Genomic DNA, 23,129 nt, shown 5'->3' on the forward strand with positions numbered 1-23,129 from the left:
TTATACAGGGGCTGCAGGCGGGAGCTCAGCGCTGATTGGTCCAGATCTCGTAGCGCGCGCACCGCAGCTGCTCAGCTATTGGACGAAAATGTTCAAAAGTTCAAAATGAAGCGCGAGACAGAGAGACAGAGAGAACAGAATGCCTTTATTGTTACCACACAGATGTTCACTGAGACAGCGCCGCCTACTACTGCACAGATGCGGGGCTGCACAGCTTCAGCAGCACTTTACACATATAAACAGTATTCAAAAATATTAGATTGTAACACAAATCTGGAAAAATAAAAATACATAAGTAGTGTTACATATATGTACAGTATGGGTTATTGCACAGTGCCGATGTGAAGGCTACAGAGGTCTTTGAGATCGGGGCGGGGCTAATTCAAATTTAACTTGAAACAAAAATCAGTAGCGTACTCCCCATATCGTACACCGTCAACAACAGCAGCTAATAAACCAAGAAAAGAAAGTCATCCACAGCTTCAGTGCGCTCATTAGCTCCCGTCATCAGCACCAGAACAAACTGGAAATATTTGCAGCACTGACTGGGAAATAATTCAGGTGTCATATCTTAAAGTATCGTTGATGAATCACTGCCAAGTCAATTATCCGGTTGTATTTACTGACGTAAGGCTGAAACTCATACGAATGTTTCTAATGTTCTGACAATTCAACATGTATTTTCCCCTTCAGTGGGCTGAACCAGCTCAGTCTCCATAACTTACTCTGCATGTGGAGACACAGGTGAGCATGAAGCGTAAAGCTGAGTGTGCAGCCTGCGTCTCCGTGGCATAGTCTCGCTTTCTCACACACACACACACACACAAAATGAGGAGCTCGTAGCGGAGGCTGTGGTGGCTCTGAAAAGAGCCTTTGATGCACTCAGTGCGGGAGGAGTTTTTACTTCTTGGCCTTCTTTGGCGCAGTTTTCTTTGCCGGCTTCTTTGCGGCTTTGGGCTTTTTCGGAGCGGCCTTCTTAGCGGGGGATTTGGGCTTCTTGGCTGCAGTCTTGGGCTTCTTGGGAGCAGCCTTCTTCGGGCTCTTCTTCACCACTTTCTTCGCAGCCTTCTTGGCCGGAGACTTCTTCGGGGTGGCCACTTTCTTCACCGCGGGCTTCTTGGCTTTGGCGGGAGCCTTCTTCGCGGGCTTGGCAGCCTTCTTCTTCGCTGGTTTCGCGACCTTAGGTTCTTTCTTAGCAAGCTTGAAGGAACCGGAAGCCCCGGTACCCTTCACCTGACTGAGAATGCCTTTCTCCACCAGCTTGGCGACGGCGGTGTTGATACGCTTGTTGGCCTTGGGTACGTCCACATTTTTGGCGGTCAGGTACTTCTTTATGGCCGCTAGCGACGTGCCCTTGCGCTCCTTCGACTCTGTCACGGAGGCGACGATGAGCTTAGGGAGGCTGGGTCCCTCCTTCTTAGCCCGGGGAGCGGATTTCTTCTTGGGAGCCTTGGCCGGGGCTTTTGCCGGTGCAGATGCGGGAGCTTCTTCTGCCATGTCTGCGCGTGAGCTTCGTACTGAGCATGTCTGAGCTTCGCGCAGGAGGCGGGACTTATCAAGCACATGAGAACCATGGAGAGTGAAGCCAGCCCTCCGCTCTGCTGCCGCTTCAATCGCGGCTCTTCTTGTGTTTTCTTCGCCGCGTTTCGGAGCTCAAACCGGCCCCAGATAAACGTTTGAAACCCCCGGGCCGAGGCAGCGGGGAGAAAACTCTCCGGTCTCCCGTCTGATCCTGTTTTTGTCCTTCGGGACTTCTTCCGTTAATTTCGGGAGGCTTCAAACCTCTCTGACACACCGCCTCTCGGAGCAGCTCGCAGCGAACTTTCTCCACATTTCTGCTCCTAAAGTGACCCAAAGCGGTTCGGATGAAATGTGATCTCGGTGCTCCGGTCAGCGAAGACCTGTGGGGACAGAGTCCCGGTGAAACAGCGGCAGTGCCGGGGATAGTTGGGTTCTAACGGAGGCAGATTTCGGTGGCGGTAAACACACGCAGGCTGCCGGTGACCGGGCGGATATAGAGTCACAGATGATCCGCTGGGAGAGACTTCCCTTCATCCAGTCTGACTGTACAGGCTGCGGTGATATTATACTGTTATCTGTAATATCACACATCAGCTGTTTCATTCTGGTGTTCAATGTTAGACTGGAAACTGCAGGAAACTGTTTCTGTGTTTGCAGCTGAGCCCACAGCATTTAGAGACTTTAGCACCCAGGACCAGTTTATTTATTTTACATTTATGATCAGACGTGCAAAGAGTTTTATTATTGCACAAAACTAAATGCTTTTGCAATTTAAGAAATTCTGTGGCAGAGTAGTTGGAGGCATCATCCATATGTAAATTAAAGTCACCTACCAAGATGATTTTATCAAAATGAACCATAACAGATGAGAGGACAGGAGATTAGAGTTCATTCAGGGAATGTTTGCAGGATTTGGGAGGTCGATAGATTAATAATTCAAAGGAGTTAAAAGAACCAGGATTAAACGGACACAGTTCAGATGATCCTTATAAACCACTGCTACTCCCCCGCGACAACAGTCACCTGGTTTGAGTCTCAGGGAAGAAGACAATGTCTCATTTCTAAGTGGTGATGTTATGCATGAATGATTTATTAGATTAAAAAAGGCAATAACTGCAGCAGAGATGGGCTTAAGAGGAAGAGGTTTACGTCACACAGAAATTAGATTACTGAGTTTGGTTTGATTTTATAAGATTTTTTCCATCTATGCCTTATAATTACTGGAACTGGTAAAGATGAGGCAGCTGACTGGAGAACAGGTGTAGCAGTGAATAACTGGTTATGCACTTTAGCAGGTGAAATACTTTCTAGTACTGATGTTTAGAAAATATCAGTATCTGTCACCAGAGATGGGCAGTAATGCATTACTGTAATCTGATTACTTTTTTCAAGTAACGAGTAATGTAAGGGATTACTATTGCAAAAATGGTAATTAGATTACCGTTACTTTCCCGTAGGAACGCTGCGTTACTCCATTACTAAAACCGTGATTTTTTGCGAGAGTGTCTCATGACAGTGACGTAAGCGAGTGCGACGTTCGTGACAACAGCTGTCTGCAGATCAACAATAGGGCTTTGGAGTTGACGTCACGCCGCAGTGCATTGTGGGATCGCGGCGCCATGTCAGTAGGCTAGAAAGCAAAACAAGCGCACAGTGTTGGAGTGTTGGAATCGGGACTGCCAGAAACATGCTCAAAATCAGCGCAAAAGACAAAGGGCTGTATCGCGACCGATTGCGCCCAGACGCCAAGAGACGGTACTTTGAAAAAATTGCGTGCATCGGTAATGTGGACCCGTATGAAATAAGGAAGCGGAGTGGAAATCCAGACGACCTACCGCCTTTGTCCTATCCCGATCTTCGCATACCTTGTCTGTGGAGTCAGCGCATACACAGCAAACCAGTTTAAGAATTATAAATCCCTGGAGGCCCACATCCAATTCACGAACGGCTGGGTGCAAGATTTGTCCATCTTTATGCCTCCACGCATGTTGTCGTTAAGACAAAGGTAAGTCGGTTTGAACTTGATAACTTTCTAAACAACTTACTTGTTACAGTTTTTGATTTGCACGTACAGCCAACCCATCTATATTAGCCTTGGTTCATTACAGACTTTTTATTAAAAGTGGTTTTTGTGTGTTTCAGGTACTGCACTCACAACGACTGAATGAAACTGCACTCCAACCACTGTGACCTCGTTGTGTGGACACAGAGAGACCTTCTGTCATACGCATCTTCCCTGATGTGTATTTCTGGGAACCACGTTTAAAGCAAGCACAAGACTTCTTTCTTAAAGTGTGTCTTCCTGAACTTGTTGGGAAATACTTCTCCAAACAATGTGCTGCTCTAAATAGCCTGTAATGTTTCATTTTGTGGTTCAAGATTGATGCCAGCTGTGTGTTGCCATGTAAATAGTTTGGATTTCATTTTTATGTACTTGCTAAGTACATGTGATAAGATCAAGAATAAAAAAAAAAAACATGTATACTATTCTTTTCTGTTTTATTGAAACTACTTCACACAAAGTACAATTATTTACAATGAACTACACATGCAACACAACAGCTTTATGAATACTCAACAAGAGAAAGTTTCATTTGGCGCTGGTTTGACAACCACACTGGGGCACATATTCACCAAAACACAGCAAACCTTAACAATCTTATCAAGCAGTGTTGTGTTTATCTCTGCTCTGCCCTGTTCATAGCACACACAATCCTTCGTCTGCCCTTTAGCTTCCGTGATGCTGTCTGCTGTGGCGTGTCCAGCGGGGTGGCCTGGGGTGCCCCCCCCCAACCAGACTGGCCACCCCAGGTGCCACCCCGAAGCCAAAACAATAAAATCCAATGAAATATCAAATGTACGATTATGTTTTCACAGTGAAGCTCAGATATCCGAGTGTAAGTGAATGCAGCATCGGCTTCTGCGCTATGAGCATCATGTTAGCAAAGGTAGGAGAGCCAAGCACGAAAGACAGCATCACAGAAAACAGTTTTTCAGCGAAAGATTAACAGTTTAACATAGCTGGACTGGCCATCGGGCATGGCGGAGCTTCCACGGCGGCCAGCAGGTGGATGAGGGAAGGGGAGGCAGGAGGAGGAGAGACCCGAGGCAGCCGCCAGTTTGAGTGTCAGGTGAACTGAACTTCAGGTAAGAAGTTATGACCTGCAGTCTATCTGGGTCAGATATAAACCAAGTTTAGGTGGAGTTTATTTTCGTTGTGCTGACTTTTTACAGTCAGTTACAATAACTCGTACTGCGTGCTAGCTAGCATGACGGAGTTTCTATACAGCTGGGCGGATGCTGTGATGTTACTGATGGTGAACTTTATTTTATTCATAAGGTTAGTTTGTAGAGTTGCCAACGGCTCCTTAAAAAGGGAATGGTCCCTCATTCAGAGAAAATATTACAGGTTTTGTATTGAGCTGAGAAGAGACGCAGTTTGTCCCGAACTTCAGCTACAATGAAAAAGACACAGCTGGAGTTATTCTGTGTCTTTGCTGCACAGCTGCCTCTTCTTCTCTCATTCTCTCCCCCCTCCCTCTCCGGTTTCTACTTCAATCACGAAACTGATCAATGATCAGCTGATCGGCTTTTCTCTCTTGTTTGTTTATCGCCCACTTTGCGCCAGAAAGAGGAAACTGCCGGATGTCGCGCTAAACAACAGCAGCACGTTTAAGCTTGATCAGCTGTTGTTAGAATTTATTTAATATTAATTTCTAGTATCAGCTGATGTTTGCTGGAGCCACAGCTGTAAAGCTGCTGGTCATGATGTCGGTTTGGATATGTGGTGAGAGGGAAACATGCAGATGAAACCAGGAGATGTCCTTACTGAATCATCAGAGCTGAACAGGTGATGGAGAAACAGGTTTACCTTTTAGGTGACATGGATGAGTTGAAGGGAAGTTATGAACTGTTTCTGAGAGACAAATAACACCAGGATCCTTTTCTACGTAGCTGACAGCTGGTAACTGTGCAGGGGCGGATCTAGCAAAGTGATGCCAGGGGGCTAGGTAGGGCATTAACAGGGAAAGGGGGGCACAAGGAAATACTTTTCTTACTTATTCTCATTTAAAATATCTAGCTGTTATTAAATAATTATCTGAATCTTGCGAACAAAGTTTTTATCTGATGTAAAATGTATAGAAATCATACATATACCAAAGGACAGTGTACATCACTGTCACCACAGTGTTTGTTTTCATTCAAAGGCTTTATGGCTTTAATACCTGGTGGGCCGGTCTCTGGCAGTGTCACCATGCCAGCTGACTGTATTTCATCATCAGCCAGTGTTGTTCTTTATACATCAGTATTACCAAAGTTTACCATAAGGCAGCATAGAAAGTATTTACTTGCTTTCAGGTTTCATTCAAATGTTAGTCTTTTCAGTTGTTTCCCCACTTTTTCCTGTTTCAAAATCAAACACCAGTTCGTGAGAAGATTATCTGCCTATTAAAAAAAGAAGATAAAGTTTTGCATTGGCTAATTTGCCAATTGTATGTTAAAAATGTTTGTATTTTAATATTCAAAAATGTTTGTGCCCAAAACATATGTGCACTATATGTCAGTAAAAATACTATGCAAATATTGCTGTCCTTGAATGCTGAATAAACACTGACAAAGCACTGATTGTATCTCTTGTACTTCATCAACGCAGTATCTAAAAACTTTGCACCGTAGTGGTTAAAACGTCATTCTAATAAGAGTCAAAAGCAAATTCAGTTATTAGGTTTACAGGGTTATTGAATGATGGTTAACGGTTGGTAGAATTTCTTTTAACATTATCTGCCAATTACATCTGCCACCCTTCTCCAAATCTGTGCCCCTACCTGGCCCCCCCAACAAAAATTTTCTAGACACGCCACTGGCTGTCTGTCCGATCGCCACTGTCCACATTTGCAGCTGGTACCTCAACCTCACTTATCCAACACAACTGCTGTCCACTGCCTCCATGACATTGTGATTTTGTTGTTGGTCTTCATCGATTACTTCTGCACGCGGCACACCTTCAGACTCTGCAGCTGCATAACAAAAGCCTGTAAGATAAAATTAGTGCATACACATAAGGTAAATGTACACCAATATTCCAATGACAGGTGTGTGATTCATCTGGAAGTTATGTGCGGATTAGTGTACAATGAGAGCAATTTAGTATGTTTTTAGAGGCCCATGAGCAGTGTTGGTGCCCAGTCTGGATTTGTTACATCCATTTCATATGCTGGTTTGCCTGCAATAATGCTAAATCATAAGCTACTCAGTCGACATGATGACATGACGTGGTTCTGCAGCATCACACATTAGCATGTTTTATCTCATTATCTATGACCTCAGCACATTGAAAATAACACTAAAAGCCTTTTAATAGTGATATGAATTAATTTAGAACTCACCGGAAAGAAAGTGCAGAGACCAAACCAACAAAAAGCTGGAACTGCATAGAACTCGATCCGCTCGTCTCACCGCTGCAATGCAAGCCTGACGTCTTTGTTTAATAAATTTGGATACATGGCATCCCTCACGTTGCCTCCAGGATGGAAAATGATGAAAAGAGAGCCCATTATCCAGCTTCTTGCCTTCACGATCGTGTAATCTAACGTTGCAACTGACAACACAACACGTACGAACCATAGCTGAAGCTGTATCCTGTGTCTGGCCTACTGTCATGGCGAAAGGGGGCGTGGCCCACCTCCTGTGACATCACGCTCCAAAGCCCTATGGATAATATATCGAGTGCGGGAGAGAGTATGAGCGTGCAGCGTTTAAAGCGTGGAAGTACTGACCTTACTTTGAGTTTGATTCCATAAAAAGTGACAAAAACATTAGTGTCCGTTGTGCGTGGGAAGAAAACGTCTTTTTACAGCAAAAAAACCCTAAACTTCCAAGCAAGCACCGAGTGCGCTACGACTGTAACGGGAAACTCACAGAGAAACTCGCGGATTCTTCCACTGACCGCTGCAGCACACCTGCACCAGGGTAAACCTCCGCCTACCCCACTCCTGCTTTACAGGTGAAAATAGAGCAACAGGACTGCTGAGTCTTTGATTTTATTTATTTTCTACTGTGTTTTACTTGCATCTATTTGAAAGAGTGAGTGTAAACACAAAAATATATTTTATTTTATGTGCTGGAATGTGCAGAAAATAGGTTTAAATGTTAAACAAATTTCTTCCAGTCAGAGAATGTTGCATATAATTTAATTTTTGCTTGATGCATAAAGTTAAAAGATTAAAACTAATAAAACAAGTTTTAAAAAGAGACGTTTCCATTTGATTACATTTTGTATGATGAATTATGCAGAAAAAGTAGAATTGGGCTGAAAGATCTATCGCTTTATCACCTATTCAGGTTGTAAATCGTGTTTTTAAAAAGTAACTAAGTAATTAATTACTTTTGAAAATAAGTAATTAGTAAAGTAACGGGATTACTTTTGGGGGGAAGTCATCAGTAATTAGTAACTGATTACTTTTTTCAAGTAACTTGACCAACACTGCCTGTCACAGAGTCGCAGATAACATGATTTTCCAGGACTCGTGCTGTAGGGGTCGTACACAGTGGCTCCACCAAGGGGGGATGGCCATAGGGGGTGCTGGCCACCCCTCTAACTCGTTTTGTTTGTCACCTCTCAGCCTCGGCTTGTCAGCACAGTTTTTCACTGCTAAAATTAATCAAATCTGCTCTGAGACGACGTCCACACTAGCCTGGGTAGATTTGAAAACGGCGTTTTCGTCTGAAAACGGTCCGCGTCCACACTATCGTTTTCAGTCTTTTTCACAGAGGTGTGCGTCCACATTGAAACGGCCCAAAACGCTTACGTTCCAGTCCTGCGCAAAAGCGAGTGAGAATTAAAGAATTCGAAGAAAAGCTATCTGGAGCATGTACAGACTGATATTAATTTTTTAGGGCTGTCAAAATTGAGAGCAATCAAAACAACTCCTGTATAATGCCCTCCGCTGTCTTTGTTTAATTTGTCACATGACTGCATCACATGACTAAAATGCATCGTCGTTTTAGAAAGTCTGCGTTTTCGAGTGACCACACTGCGACGGGGCAGCTGCGTTTTGAAATGTGTTCGTTTTCGAGAGCGCTTTCAAAACGTGTCAGTGTGGACGGGAGGCCAAAACACAGAGAAAACGATGTGTTTTCAAACGAAAACAGCTTCGTGTGGACGTAGCCTCAGGAACCCAGCGCGTGACAATCGACTCATCAGTTTGGGGTGTGAAGCAGTCAGGCCAGAAGGGCCAGAGCCATAAACCTTGATGGTTTTGTGCATGTTCTTGTCAAAAGACATGGCAGTAGATGGATAAAACAGTTTTGAATAAATGTGATGCCAGAAGATTTTGTTCCGTAGCCGTTAGGGTCAGCGTTGGTTTTGAAACACATGAAAGTCTCTGTTTAGTGTTTTTGACATGTAAAAGCTCTTATTTCCAATTAAAGAATTACTGACCTCGGTGTCTGACCTACGCTGCTTATCTAACATGACACACAGCGTTCATACAACCCGTAACGTTGCAAAAGTTACTAAAGAGGTAAAACATGTAAAGCCTGTCTCTCTCCATGCACTCATGTGCAAGCATGTTGTTGACATACACCACAGAGACTGCAGTGGTGCATACTAATGACATCTGTCTGTCCTGCTCCTGGAGGGGGCACCACAGCACTGATGAAACTTCATAAATCAGCTGATTGAGGCACGGAGAAAGACCACAAGGCAACTGTACGCATTAAAACCCCCATGAGTAACTGCCCTCCACCTAAAACTATTGGACAAAAAAACAAAAATAACACATTTTATTTTTATATGACAATATTACATATAATAATATTTTCTACTCTCTCCCAGTTTGTATTTTGTCATGTATGGCTGTGTTCTCTCTGCGACCCCTTTGTTCTCTTATCTTTCCCCTCAAACCCGACCAGATGTGGCAGAGGACCCCTCCCCCGAGCCCGGCTCGGTTGGAGGTCTCTCCCTGTTAAAATGGAGTTTTACCTCCCCGTCGCTGAAAATGATTGGCTGTACGGGATTCAGACTGTTGGGTTTTTCCTCTAGTATTCAGTCTGTACTTAACCATATAATGCACCCTGATGCAACATTTATAAACACTAGTAAACTTTGATGAAATATATATTTAATGTAATACTGATTTGCATGTAGGTCAAAATAAGTGTTCAGGAAAGTTCAATCCTCCGTGTACTAATGAGAGGTGAATGAATTTGAAAAGGAAGAGAGGCTGGCACATGAAAACGAGCACAAACAGCCTGTAGTTCAGAGGTGTGTGTATGAGGTGTAGTCCTACTCAGGAAATTCAGATGGAAAGTGTGTGTGTGTGTGTGTGTGTGTGTGTGTGTGTGTGTGTGTGTGTGTGTGTGTGTGTGCATTCAGGTTCACCTGCAAGAGTAAAAGTACACAGTGTACTTCATGTGTGTATCACAAACAGCTGAAAGTCACACTCAGCTACCTTAGAGCTTAGAATTGGTGCCATCTGAGTTTCAAGTTTATCCATTTATATAGCACTTTTAAAAACAACCCCTGTTGACCAAAGTACTGCACAATAACACAGTCGAAGCAGAAGACATACCAAATAAAATAGAATATAGATTAAGAGAAAATAGAATCATGGAAATGTGACCTCTGTGTAGTGTCCTCTCTGGTCTGCATTCACAACAAAAAGGCAACAAGTTAGAATGCTTTCGTTTACTGTCGTGGGCAGTCAGCGTAAGACCTAAATGGAAAAGCAACAGCGTTAGCTGACTATGCTCCCGTGTTTTTTCCCTGTCTTCCCAATAAAGAACTCTCTCATAAACGTGCCTTCAGTTCAACACAAGGACTGGAGAAATGACCCGCAACAAATGATGTTTAAACAACAAAAATAATCGTGTCAGATTGTATTACTGTTACAACCAGTGATATGAGTTTTCTTCCCCACGACATCTGCACATTCCTTACCTCGCAGGAATCCTCCATTATTCTGAGGATTACCCAGAATCCCTTGCCCTTTGTGAATGTTGCAGGGTGACTTTTACAACAGTTGGTGGTGCCAATGTCCCATTTAGCAGGATGTAACTTCAACCCTATTTAACTATGTTACAGAAAGAACAATAGAAACAGACTCATCATGATTTAAAAGCCAGAGAGTAAAAGTAGGTTTTTAGACGGGTTTTGAAAGTCTCCAGTGTTGGAGAGGTCCTGATATGCAAGGGCAATGAGTTCCATAGTTTTGGAGCAGTCACGTCAAATGCCCGGTCTCCTCTGTGTTTTAACCTCGACCTTGAGACAACCAAAAGCATTTGGTCTGCAGACCTCAAGGATCTTGGGGGAGAATACCGGGTTAGGAGATCAGCAAGATATATAGGGGCTTGGCCATGTAATGTCTTAAAAACAAGTGTTAAAATTTTAAAATCAATTCAAAAGCTGACTGGTAGCCAATGCAATGATGCAGGTATGGGAGATATGTGATCCTGCTTGCATGTCCCAGTTAGGAGCCGTGCTGCAGCGTTTTGGACTAGCTGCAGTCGGATAATTAATGTAGAGGTAATACCAGAATAGAGGCTATTACAGAAGTCGAGATGAAATGAGATGAATGCATGGATCGCTTTCTCAAAATCTCTGAAGCAGAGAAAAGGCTTAACTTTTGCAAAGAGGCGAAGATGAAAGAAGCTAGTCTTGATTACGTTAGTCATCTGTTTCTCAAATGTCAAATTGCTGTCAAAAATCACTCCTAAATTTCTTGCAGATGATTTTTTGTAGATCTGTAGAGGTCCAAGGTCAAGATGGTCACAAGCACAGAAAACAATGACCTCAGTTTTCTGCTCATTTAGGTTGAGAAAATTTAGCGCCATCCATGCCTTAACGTCTTCCAGACAATCAAACAGACCCTTCAGAGGATTCACAGATTTTCGTCTCAGGGGAACGTAAATCTGAGAGACATCTGCGTAGCAATGGAACGAGATATCATATTTTTTAAAAATTGAGCCCATCGGAAGCATGTAGATTGAAAAAAGGGCCGGGCCAAGGATAGAGCCCTGGAGGACCCCACAAGAAAGCACGGTCCTTGGGGATAATGAGTCTCTGAGTTTAACAGAGAAGGTTCGATTAGATAGGCAGGATTTAAACCATTCCAAAATAATCCCTTTTATTCCAATGTGTTGTTCCAGTCTAGAGATGAGAAGGCTGTGAGATCTAATAATATTAAGATGGCAGGGTCTCCGCATATGGAACGCCAGGACTGACATAATGAATTAATTAAATACACCATTAAATAGTTAATTAAATGTTAATTAAAATTGGAAATAATTAATTAAATAAATATTTACAACACATTTAATTAATTAATTATTGGCACATTTAATTAATTAATAACACATTTAAATAATTATTGAGAATTTTAATTAATTATTTAATGATGTATTTATTTAATTCATTTTGGCACTTTTGTCTCCTTCATATCTCGCCTTGAAATCATTTTATCTGTCAGCCTCACCCATCAAACTAAGTGGGCGGGGTTAACGCTGCCACTGCAGCTTCTCTAACATTTGATTGGTTGCCGTGCAAAGCAAGTCAAGACAGGTCGATCCTAGATAATCGATTGCTTGTGTGGACTTGGGGCAGCCAGGTATCCCAGATTGCATTTCAAATCACAGGCAGCAATGGTGGTGGTGTAAAGTTTTAAAACGCCCCGTTTTTCTGTCACCAGCTACACTTTTAACAGTGTTTTAGCCGCGGATGTCGTGGCGTAATCTTCACATGTCTGGTCAGGTTGTCAACATAGAACATGTTTGTGCTCAGCTGTTTTCAGAGATGTCACTCGCTCTGCTAACAGTCAGCATGCAGAGTGTACCGAGCTCACAGCCCCGTGTTCCAGCTTAACTGTTTTTTTTGTGTGTTTGTTTGTTTGGGGTTTTTTTGGTGGGGGGTGTTGGGGGGTACGTTAACCGGTTTGTTTACATATTCCACTCTCCGTGTTCCACATGTTGCATTCGCAGATTCTCATTTTGACCGAACGATCGTCTCTTCCCGCCTGGTCTTGTGTCTCTGTGCTTCTGTAACATAAAGAACGAGCTGACATGTTTCTCAGGACACCAGCGATCAGCTCAACAGGCCCTCAGTTTACCTGCACGCATCCTCCTCCTCACCTGTCAGCTGTTTAACACCTGCTGCTAATTCAAGAAACACGCCCACGTTACCTGGTGATAGTCACAGTTTAACTGGGCAGCCGGTGCTCGATATAACGCAATGTCGGCACATTTTTCTGCACAGCACAAGTAAATATAGTTTTTTTTCCCGAGCGCAGAGCTGCTGGAGCTCGTTTCCCTACAGAGCACTTTATAGGCAAACCAGCTTTATCAGCGGCTGATGTCCAATCACCGCACACAGCTTTGAAACCTCACCTGAGTTTTAGCTCTCAGTGGTTAAACACTGGACTTAATTCACTCAGGTTCTGTCTGTCGGGTCACGTTTACTTCACTGTTTTATTTACAACTGAGCAAATCGGTTTGGCTGAGGTTAAAGTTACGTTTCAGAACTGCATAGTTAGAATAGAATAGAATAGCTTTTTAATGTCACTGTTACAAGAACAGTGAAAGGCAGTTTGGCATCTCTCCGTGTGTGGAGTACACAATAGCGTAAGTATTTACACAATAACAGACAAATTTACATTAACGCAAGAAAGATATGTACAAGTTATACATACACCTGTAAACATACACGCACATACATACATATATGTATATATACATATATGCATCCGTACATACATACACACACATATTTCCACATACACGCTTACATCTATATACATACACATACATGCCATTGTCATGAAATTAATATATTGTTAGTGCTTATTTAGTGCTTATTGTTACTTGTTTTTAATATAGTTTGCTTCCAGTCTATAAAGGGCCAACTCTGAGTAGAATCTGAGGCAAAAGTACTGACAGGAAACTGCATGCTTTTGCAGAGAACAGGAAGCGTGCAGAGTTGTTTTGATCGAAACTGTGTGTCTATGTATGACGTACAGCAGAACTATTTCTGCTGTACGTTACACACAGACGTATTTTGCCTGCAAGGCTTTTAGAACTGGGGTACATCTTCGTCTCTGCAGTTGTCCGTTTCCGGAAATGTAAAATAAAGATCATTTTTTGAACTTGACCACTCTGAGTCGGAAGTCTTTCTCTGTCGCCAAAAGAATTCAAAAGAACGGAATTTAATACATCTAACTAGCAGGTGCATTGAGAGGTGCAGTGTGATCAGTGATATTGCACATTGAGTGAGGGGGGTGCTGTTGAAACTACAGGGTGGGCCATTTATATGGATACACCGTAATAACATGGGAATGGTTGGTGATATCCTGTTCGATCTGCTCCTCACGTGTTAACCTCTTCGACATGTCAATGGCTGTGAACAAAGAGAAACTTGTAAATAACTCATGAAAGAATAAAGTTACGTTGAAACCAAGCACACCATTGTTTTTCTTCTGACATTACCAATAAGTTTGATGTGTCACATGGCCCTCTTCCTATTGAAAAAACAAAAGTTGTAATCAAGATGGCCGACTTCTAAATGGCCACCATGGTCACCACCCATCTTGAGGAGTTTGCCCCCTCACATATACTAATGTGCCACAAACAGGACTTTAATATCACCAACCATTCCCATTTTATTTATTGGTGTATCCATATAAATGGCCTACCCTGTATACTGAATAAGGTTATAATAAATACAGTTTAAAGAGGTAAGGGTGTTGGTTGCATTGAAGTATAAACAGAAATACGATTTATAAATAAGGTGTAATGTCCATGAGTGTTGGCGGTGCAGTTATCCTCCAATCAGGGTGGAGGTAGGGCATGTTTGCCAGCCTGTGGGTAAAAACTTCTGTTGAGTCTGTTTGTCTTTGACCCGATGGACCTGTAGCGTTTACCAGAGGAAGGGGGGGGAAGTGAGTGTCCAGGGTGCGAGGGGTGTTTGATGATGATGCTGGCTTTCTGCTGAAGTCTGCCAGTATAGATGTCTCTGAGGGGGGTTAGTGAGGTGCCGATTGCCCGCTCTGCTGCCCTCACCACCCGCTGCAGTTTCCTCTTGTCCTCCGCAGTGCAGCAGTTGAAGCAGAGTGTGCAGCAGTAAGTCAGAAGGCTCTCGATGGTGGAGCGGTAGAAGTTTACTAGCAGTCTTTGGGGTAATTGGGCCTGACGTAGTTTCCTGAGGAAGTACAGCCTTTGTTGTGGTTTCCCTACCTGGTGGGAGATGTTTGTGGACAGATAAGGTCGGCCGAGATGTGGACTCCGAGGAACTTAAATCTTTCTACCCTTTCTACCTCCTCCCCATCAATGTAGAGGGTAGAGTGCTCAGATCGCTTTGTTCTTCTGAAGTCGATTACCATCTCCTTGGTCTTGGCTGTGTTCAGATGCAGGTTGTTGTCGTCACACTATTGCTTCAGATGCTGAACCTCCTCTCTGTAGGCTGAATCATCGTTGTTGTTGATCAGTCCTATGACAGTGGTGTCATCAGCAAATTTTATAATGGTGTTACTGGTGTGGATTGAGGTTTGCAGGGATGGCAGCTTTAATGTGTGACTTGATGAGCTGTTCAAAACGTTTGGCAATTATGGGTGTTAAAGCAACTGGACGTCATTCAAGCAGCTCACTGTGTTCTTCTTGGGCACTGGAACGATGGTGGCTGACTTAAGGCAGGATGGTACTACAGACTGTAGCAGTGAGAGGTTGAAGATGGTGGTGAAAATCCATAATCCATTATCCATTTTTCTCTCAGAGGTCTTTTTCTGAGTGTTCACGGCAGCCTCACGCTTCTCCAAGATCTTTTCCGTGCTGCGCTCAATGAGCCCATTTTGAGAAGTCACAACTCGTCCCATCATTTCAATCCCAGCAGGCAGCCTTGTGGGGGTTTGAACAGCCGATTCTGCTTTCTTTAATCGTCGATAAGCCAGGTCCAAGCCAGCATCAATCAGCAAGAACCCTGTTATCATGGTTCCGAAAAGGTAGATGTCCTCAATGTCCTCGATCAACAGTCCTGCCAGGCACACGACCCTCCAGTTACGCCACCCATCCATCGTGTATTCGGCAGGGAACGTCTCTCCAGGACACTCAGGCTCACCCGAGCCCAGGCTTCTCATTGAGAAGAGGGTGTCAATCCCATTCAGGGACCAGTTGATCAAATCCATAATTCGTCTTTTAGGTTTTAGAGAACAGACTGTGAGAGAGTGTTCCAGGGCAAGAGTAGAAAATAGACAAGACTAGACAAGGACACGAGAAGCTAAGCAGGGAAGATAAGGGCGAGGAGAAAAGTGCGACCGCCTTCGTCAAGAGCCAAAGAAAAATATATCACTTACAGCACTGATGAGTGGGAGTGGGAAGGTCTTCCTAAACGCCTGTTCCTGCACTCTGCCCGGGCTGGCAGCACCCAGCAGAAGCATTGATAGGTGTCCTGTTCCTGCAGATGAGCAGACTGACATGACGTGTGCATCATCTACAGGTTGAGACGTGTGGTCTTCGGCAGTCTTGGAGGGTGGTGGATGGCCCAGATCTCCTTCCTCTGGGTCCTGGGGGGCTTCTTACCCTCTTTACAAGTGCGTTTGCTGATAAACGCAAATACACAAAACACAAGTCCATGTTTGTTCTTCTTTTCCTTTTTAGCTGCTTTTTGTGTTTTATGTTTATTTCTTTCAAGCCCACTGTTTGGAGACCCATTGTGTTAATCTACTTGTGCTCTTATTGTATTTTCTCCTCCTTTTTCCTCACGCTTTTTCTTCCAGCCTGTTAACTCTGCTATTGGCACATTACATATGGAAACCAAAGAAAGTAGACTGAGCTGGCGGTGAGGAGACCTCCCAGTGTTTACCTTTCCTCAGCTGATGAAACACTCATTAAGCAGCTTCCCAGGTCAAGTGTGACGCGTCACTGTTGGCGGCTGCTCTCCTCCATGATGCTCTGGTGATGTTGGCTTGGCTATATTTTAGTGAACCGGAAAAGACGAGACCCCCGAGGATATGTTCATCTTTAGAGCAACGTGTAAGAACTATTGGTATGATTGTAATACGTGTAATAAGTTTTCCTTTACTGGTAATTCAATTCAATTCAATTTTATTTATGTAGCGCCAAATCACAACAACAGTCACAAAGAGTTAAAAAAAAAATGTCCACAATGTAGACTCTTGAATGCAGGATGGTTTATTTAAGCAATTTAGTAATGACAGAGCAAAATCACAGTTGTAAAAATCCTTTATTCCAATCACATGAATTTGATCCTGATCTAACTGTACTGATACTGATCTGATCTCAATCCTGTGCCTGATAAAGCTGAAATGGGGAAGCAGTGACTCGGCACAAAACGCGAACATTTTTCTTGTAAAACAAAGGGGGGCCTGGCAAAAAAAGTTTGGGAACCACTGCGCTAATGAAACAGCAAAAATGAGCAGAGAAAAAGACAAAACATATCATTTCAATTAATAAATCCACTGTGATCAGTCTTCTGGTGCTTCTAACTGATTTCAAACTGTGAACATTTCTTCAGACGTTGGTCTTCATCATTGTGACGCTTGATAAACTTGAAGTTTGATCTTCTTTTGCTGCTGGTTTAGTGGATTTTGGTCAGAGAGACAAACCTGCGGCTTCAGACTCCGTTAGCTGTTGGCTTTCAGCCCCGACGGCGTGTCCGTGTACGCGGCGTCGGGTGAACGGTCCACACTCCGTGTTTACATCATTGTGTGGAATCTGTTTATCCGCTCTTTAATCGTCGTCGTTGTTTTAGCTGTTTGGTGGTCAGTGAAATAGTTTCGTGAGCTTTAACCTGAGATTTTGACGTTTCTGGCAAAAGTATATTTATATTTAAAAATCGATTCAGGATTTAATGAATGGATCAAAGAAACTAGAGGAAGAGCCTTGAACCTTCCTAAAGGAACTCTTTCATATTTATTTGGCCGTGTCCTGACTTCTGCCGCCTCTCAGTGGGACCCAAGTGGAAAAGGAGGCGGACGACCAGAGCTACCTGCTTTGATGGGTCGATCCTTCCATGCTCCAGTCTGCATGCAGAGTGTTGTTAGCTACGAGCTGCTCTCTGTGAGCGTGAATGTTAAGCATAGAAAAGGGTGCTAGTATGAATGGCTGAATGAGGCATGTTGTATAGAGTTAGGGTAGAAAGGTGTTATATAAGTTTGGGTCCTTTGGTTTTCTTCTCGCGGTGACTCACTTCCTGTTGAAATGCTGTGGGACTTTCCGCTGCTGTTGCCATATTTGGTGTTTGCTGTACCAGAGGATATCTAAGCTTGTGCTCACTTCTTCTTTCAATTCAACAGACATAAATCAGTACAGCTCCCATAGCTAATGTGATATTCTCATTCAATACATTAACTCGATCTATCGGGTGATCTCGATCTCATTAAAAACGGATATTATTTCACACCATCATCATCATCGAGGTTTGATCGTGGCTTACGTCGTCAGTATCAATATCAATGATTGCATCATCTTCATTAACCACAGCCATATTATTATCAATAATAGTAAAGGGGGATTCTTGTTGGTTACCGTTGCTGACGCGTCGCTGAAACTTGCTCCAAATCCAGGCGCTGCCTCTAACCGCTCCACTGAGCAGCTTCTTCAGGAGGGTTTCTTCATCGATTTTAACACAGTGAAGAAGACAAAGAAGCCAAAGAGGTAAACTATACGTCTTATCAATGAGATAATTTACTGTTTCCCGCCATAGGACTGTGACTTCTCTTCCACAGATATTGATCCGCAGGTCTTGCTGATTGAGCGACCATGTCTGTCGTCCCGTATCCATTCTGATGATCAGAATAATCTGAATCACTGCTACAAACTCTTCAGTGTTCGATGGTGAAATGAAGGAAGCTGCAGACTGTCTGTGCCTCTCTTTTACTCGCGGCGGTGTTATGTTCAGCTGTGCTCCCGCCTTCTTTGAGGTCTTCTGCTGCTTTTATTTGTGGTTGGCAAACAAAATAATGGTTTATTACTGCCACCCACTGGTGTGGAGTGTGGACTCAAAAAGACAAAGTCAAACCAAACAAATACAGTAAATCACAAAGCTTCATTTTCATGTCACTCACTGTAATAAAACTTGTTCTATGATCTCATTCTCTAAACTCCAAAAATCATATGACCCACCACGAGCAAGGGGAAAACCCTTTTTGAACAGGAAGAAACCTCCAGTATAACCAGGCTCAGGGAGGCGGGGCCATGTGCTTGACAAAAGTCATGCTGTGGATGAGAGCCTGAAGAAAGCAGTCCAACATATTTGTTCAATATGCACATTGAAGGAGACTGCATTTCTAAGATTTTCAGGGCCGAGTACAATAACCTCAGTTTTATCTCAATTAAGAAGCAGAAAGTTAGCGGCCATCCAGGTCTTTATGTCTTTAAGACATTCCTGCAGTTTAACTCATTGGTGTGTGTTACCTGGCTTCATGGACAGATAGAGCTGGGTGTCATCTGCATAGCAGTGAAAATGTATGCTGTGTGTACTGATGATAGTCAGATTAATCACTTGAATTATTCTAATCTACTCTGAGCTCATGGTGATCTTGTTCTTATCTTTGGAGGAGAGATGTTGAGAAGAGAACAGGAACAAACAGGTCTGAAGATGCACTGTGTCCTGTGCAGAGTGGAAATCCAAGTCTCCTTCATTCTTTACTCTAACACAGCGAAAACGAGCAGATGAAGCCCCCCCTCACAAAAAAGCTCAACAAGAGCTGAAGAAAAGACTGATGTGTCGACTGCATCTCGTTAACTGAACTCTCAGAAGTTTCTTAAAGTGAGGTGCAGAGCAGTTCTCTCGCATCACTGCATGGTTTTGTCTTCCTGACAGTACTTTTTTAAATCACTGTCCTAGTGAACACGTGCTACTGTAAAAGCAACAAACAGCAAGAGCAGCAAACTATTGTTACACAATTTTGAGTTGATTCAATGATTCAATGCTGCAACAAACCAGTTAGGAATCCTGTGCTGTTTAGGCTGCTGCTGCCCATCAGCTCTAATCACCAGCATCTGATCATCTGATCAGTTTGCCACAAGCCATGTGGGGGACACAGCAAACATGTGGAAGAAGGTGCTCTGGTCAGATGAGACCAAAATGCAAAACGCTATGTGTGGCGGAAAACTAACACTGCACATCACTCTGAACACACCATCCCCACTGTCACATATGGTGGTGGCAGCATCATGCTCTGGGGGTGCTTCTCTTCAGCAGGGACAGGGAAGCTGGTCAGAGTTGATGGGAAGATGGATGGAGCCAAATACAGGGCAATCTTGGAAGAAAACCTCTTGGACTCTGCAAAAGACTTGAGACTGGGGCGGAGGTTCACCTTCCAGCAGGACAACCACCCTAAACATAAAGCCAGGGCAACAATGGAACGGTTTAAAACAAAACATATCCATGTGTTAGAATGGCCCAGTCAAAGTCCAGATCTAAATCCAATCCAGAATCTGTGGCAAGATCTGAAAACTGCTGTTCACAAACGCTGTCCATCTAATCTGACTGAGCTGGAGCTGTTTTGCAAAGAAGAATGGGCAAGAATCAGTCTGTAGATGTGCAAAGCTGGTAGAGACATACCCTAAAAGACTGGCAGCTGTAACTGCAGCAAAAGGTGGTTCTACAAAGTATTGACTCAGGGGGCTGAATAACTACGCACACCCCACTTTGCAGTTATTTATTTGTAAAAAATGTTTGGAATCATGTATGATTTTCGTTCCACTTCTCACGTGTACACCACTTTGTATTGGTCTTTCACCTGGAATTCCAATAACATTGATTCATGTTTGTGGCTGTAATGTGACAAAATGTGGAAAACTTCAAGGGGGCCGAATACTTTTGCAAGCCACTGTAGGTTCCCCCCAGTTCTGCAAACTGTTCATTCTCATTTACGTGCCCCTCCCTCCCTCCTTGTTTCCAGTTCTTTAACTTCACTTCTATTTAGTACACGGGGATCTGCCAGGCCCGGGAGCCGTCGCCAGTCCCCTTCGAGGCCTTCCCCAAACCGCAGCTCAGTTCATGTCCAAGCATTCACCTTTCCCTACTAAAATGCACTCAAACCTAAAATGAGGATGTGGGCCCAGCTAGTGAAATGACATAAAATGTATTTTGAAGCTGTAGAAGTCTGCAGACTCACTGAATTTAATCTCTTCAATGATGGATCATAAATCAAACAGATAAACAGGATTGATTAAGGTTTTCTTGTGCTGTCAGAGAAGGAGAGGTATCACTATTCAAGTGATTACATTATGGGTCAGTACATTTTTCACTCTTGTGTTTAAAGGTCAATGCCAACTTTATAACAAACTCAGTGGATCATTCTTGTTGACCAGCCTTCAGATCTTCATCTGTTTGCATTCATCAGTTAAGGATACCATCTAAAATGAATATCTGCTTAGATACCATATTTCTAAGATTTTCAGGGCCGAGTACAATAACCTCAGTTTGATCTGAATTAAGGAGCAGAAAGTTAGCGGCCATCCAGGTCTTTATGTCTTTAAGACATTCCTGCAGTTTAACTAATTGGTGTGTGTTACCTGGCTTCATGGACAGATAGAGCTGGGTGTCATCTGCATAGCAGTGAAAATGTAACGGGTTAGGGTTAGGCTAATTCTAACCCTATACGTGCAGACCCAACCCTTACGGTGACTCCTGTGGTGGGCCTACAGGAAGGGGTGTCCATGTCCCTTTCTCAGCCTATGCCTGGAAATCAGACAGGCTTTAGAAGAACTTTGGGCGACAGTGGGAAGGAAAAACTCCCTTTTAACCTCCGACATCTCCAACAGAACCAGGCTCAGGGAGAGGTCATCTGGGCCAATCAGGGGCGGATCTAGAAGGGTGGCATGGGGTGGCAACTGCCACCCTAAAATGATCCCTTGCCACCCCAAGTGCCACCCCAGTTTTGCATATGACAGTGTTGTTTATTAAAATAAGATAGCATTAACAGTTTGAGCGTAGTTACAGTCAACAGTGAATATAAATGCTAAAACTGAATATATTGCATAGTGTCCCCCCCTCCACCATTAACAAATGGTTCAGCCCATAGCAGGACCGGCTTTTTTCTTGTTTTCAGCAGCAAGCGATGCTTATGACTGTGCCAGAGCACATTTTGAACAACACCATGGGAATTTCGGATTTTACACAGGTGGTTGGATGTTACACTCTGGAAATGGAAGGAAGGTGAGTGTTATTAACCCTCTGTGGTCCACGGACACGCTGCACCTCCAAATCACATGACTGATGTAAGCTGACATAGCAACAAGCTGCAGCCACGCTGAGTCTCTATTTCAGCCCATATTGAAAGTTCGGACTTCAAAGTTTTTAAATTTTAATTACAGGCCAGTAAATCCAGAGTTATGATAATATATATAAGCCACGCTTTTTTCTAAATACTGTCGTCATGTTTTTGTGTGTGTGTGTTTTAAGCGTTTTCTAAGGAAAGCGCGAAAACAGTAAAGAAAGGAAAAAAAGCCACCTCTTTCCTATCGGTGGAAAAATGCACCATGTCGACCAATTAAAAAAAAAAGTCAACACGTGGGATTTGGTTGTTTAGGAAGAGGGGAGAGTTTTGGGAGTGACGGTGAGGGCAGCGAGACAGAGCGAGCGAGTGAGAGAGAGGGAGCGAGAGAGTTTTTAGATGTGGGAGATTTGTGACGTTTAGTGTGGAGTGTATACTTAGTGTGTTGTGTTGTCTTGTGTAGTTGTTCTGTTGTGTAGTCGTTTTGTTTTGTGTGTCAGTGAGGGCACTAATGAATGTCACAAAGGCACATTTGCAACGTAAACACTGTCACTAAGTAGAAAACCAGCGGAGTGATACACCTGCTGTTGTCAGGCCTGCAGGTTTGTCCCTGTGCTGTTCTCCTCTGTCTTTTGGTGGAAAAACTTTTTTTTTTACTGGTACACATCATTTGTGGGGCATCTTATTGCGACACCTGATTGTTCTCTCATTTTAGTTTTAGTAATATTTTTAAATGGTTGTACAAAATGAAGAAAACGGCAGGTGTATTGGCTGCATTTTTAGATAAATAGTTGTATATGTTTACAAAATGTACAATTTATATTTGCATTTCAAGTTATAAAAATTTACTCAACATGTCTGTGGGTTTTTTTTTTTACAGTAAAAAATACTACTAGGATTTTAAGTTCTTTGTGTGATTTCAGTAATACTAATGCAGTATGTCAGTGAAAAAAAACAACTAAATTCAGTTGAGCTGAAAAGATACCAAACAAGGCAAGGAGGAAAAATAAAATGAAACAATCTGAGGGGGAAATACAAACGTAAACTCAAAAGGAGTCAAAAATGTCTGGTTGTATTTCAGACCTCAGTAGGTTAATCCAACAAATCATGAAAAATTAGGTTTAAATTTTTGTTCATGACAGTGCAGATTTCTGACATTTTGTGTAATTTAAGCTGTAACAATGTGACTGTTTTCTAACAAAAAACAGTGAAACTTAAGTTAGACGTGTGTTTGTAAATGAACCGCCCCATGTTGTGTAGCTTTCTGGATTTTATACTTATTGGGCTCCATATTTATTTATTATACAGGCTATACAGTACATAACATCAAAACTCACATGTTTTATGCAACTAAAGTGTGTAATTATGTGGGCTACAGAC

At 43.0% G+C, this 23,129-nt stretch overlaps 1 protein-coding gene and 1 long non-coding RNA gene across 3 annotated transcripts; both read right to left on the reverse strand.

Annotated features, from left to right (window-relative positions):
* Positions 1 to 132: 132 nt before the first annotated feature.
* On the reverse strand, positions 133 to 2,922 carry LOC100692216 (histone H1). Its single transcript, XM_005461779.4, has one exon. The coding sequence runs from the start codon at positions 1,495 to 1,497 to the stop codon at positions 901 to 903; it is 597 nt and encodes a 198-aa protein (XP_005461836.1). The 5' UTR covers positions 1,498 to 2,922; the 3' UTR covers positions 133 to 900.
* A 12,061-nt stretch (positions 2,923 to 14,983) lies between these two features.
* Positions 14,984 to 18,814, reverse strand: LOC106096696 (uncharacterized). Of its 2 annotated transcripts, XR_002063622.2 has the most exons (3): positions 18,052 to 18,814; positions 15,858 to 16,103; positions 14,984 to 15,696 (listed from the first exon to the last, which is right to left on the reverse strand). It is a non-coding gene; the product is annotated as an uncharacterized LOC106096696 (long non-coding RNA). The 2 variants fall into 2 exon arrangements; XR_003222025.1 differs by lacking the exons at positions 14,984 to 15,696; positions 15,858 to 16,103 and adding an exon at positions 16,675 to 17,211 and having other exon boundaries at positions 18,052 to 18,627.
* Positions 18,815 to 23,129: the final 4,315 nt, after the last annotated feature.

This window comes from Oreochromis niloticus, linkage group LG10 (genome assembly GCF_001858045.2).
Source record: "Oreochromis niloticus isolate F11D_XX linkage group LG10, O_niloticus_UMD_NMBU, whole genome shotgun sequence".
Taxonomy (NCBI): Eukaryota; Metazoa; Chordata; class Actinopteri; order Cichliformes; family Cichlidae; genus Oreochromis; species Oreochromis niloticus.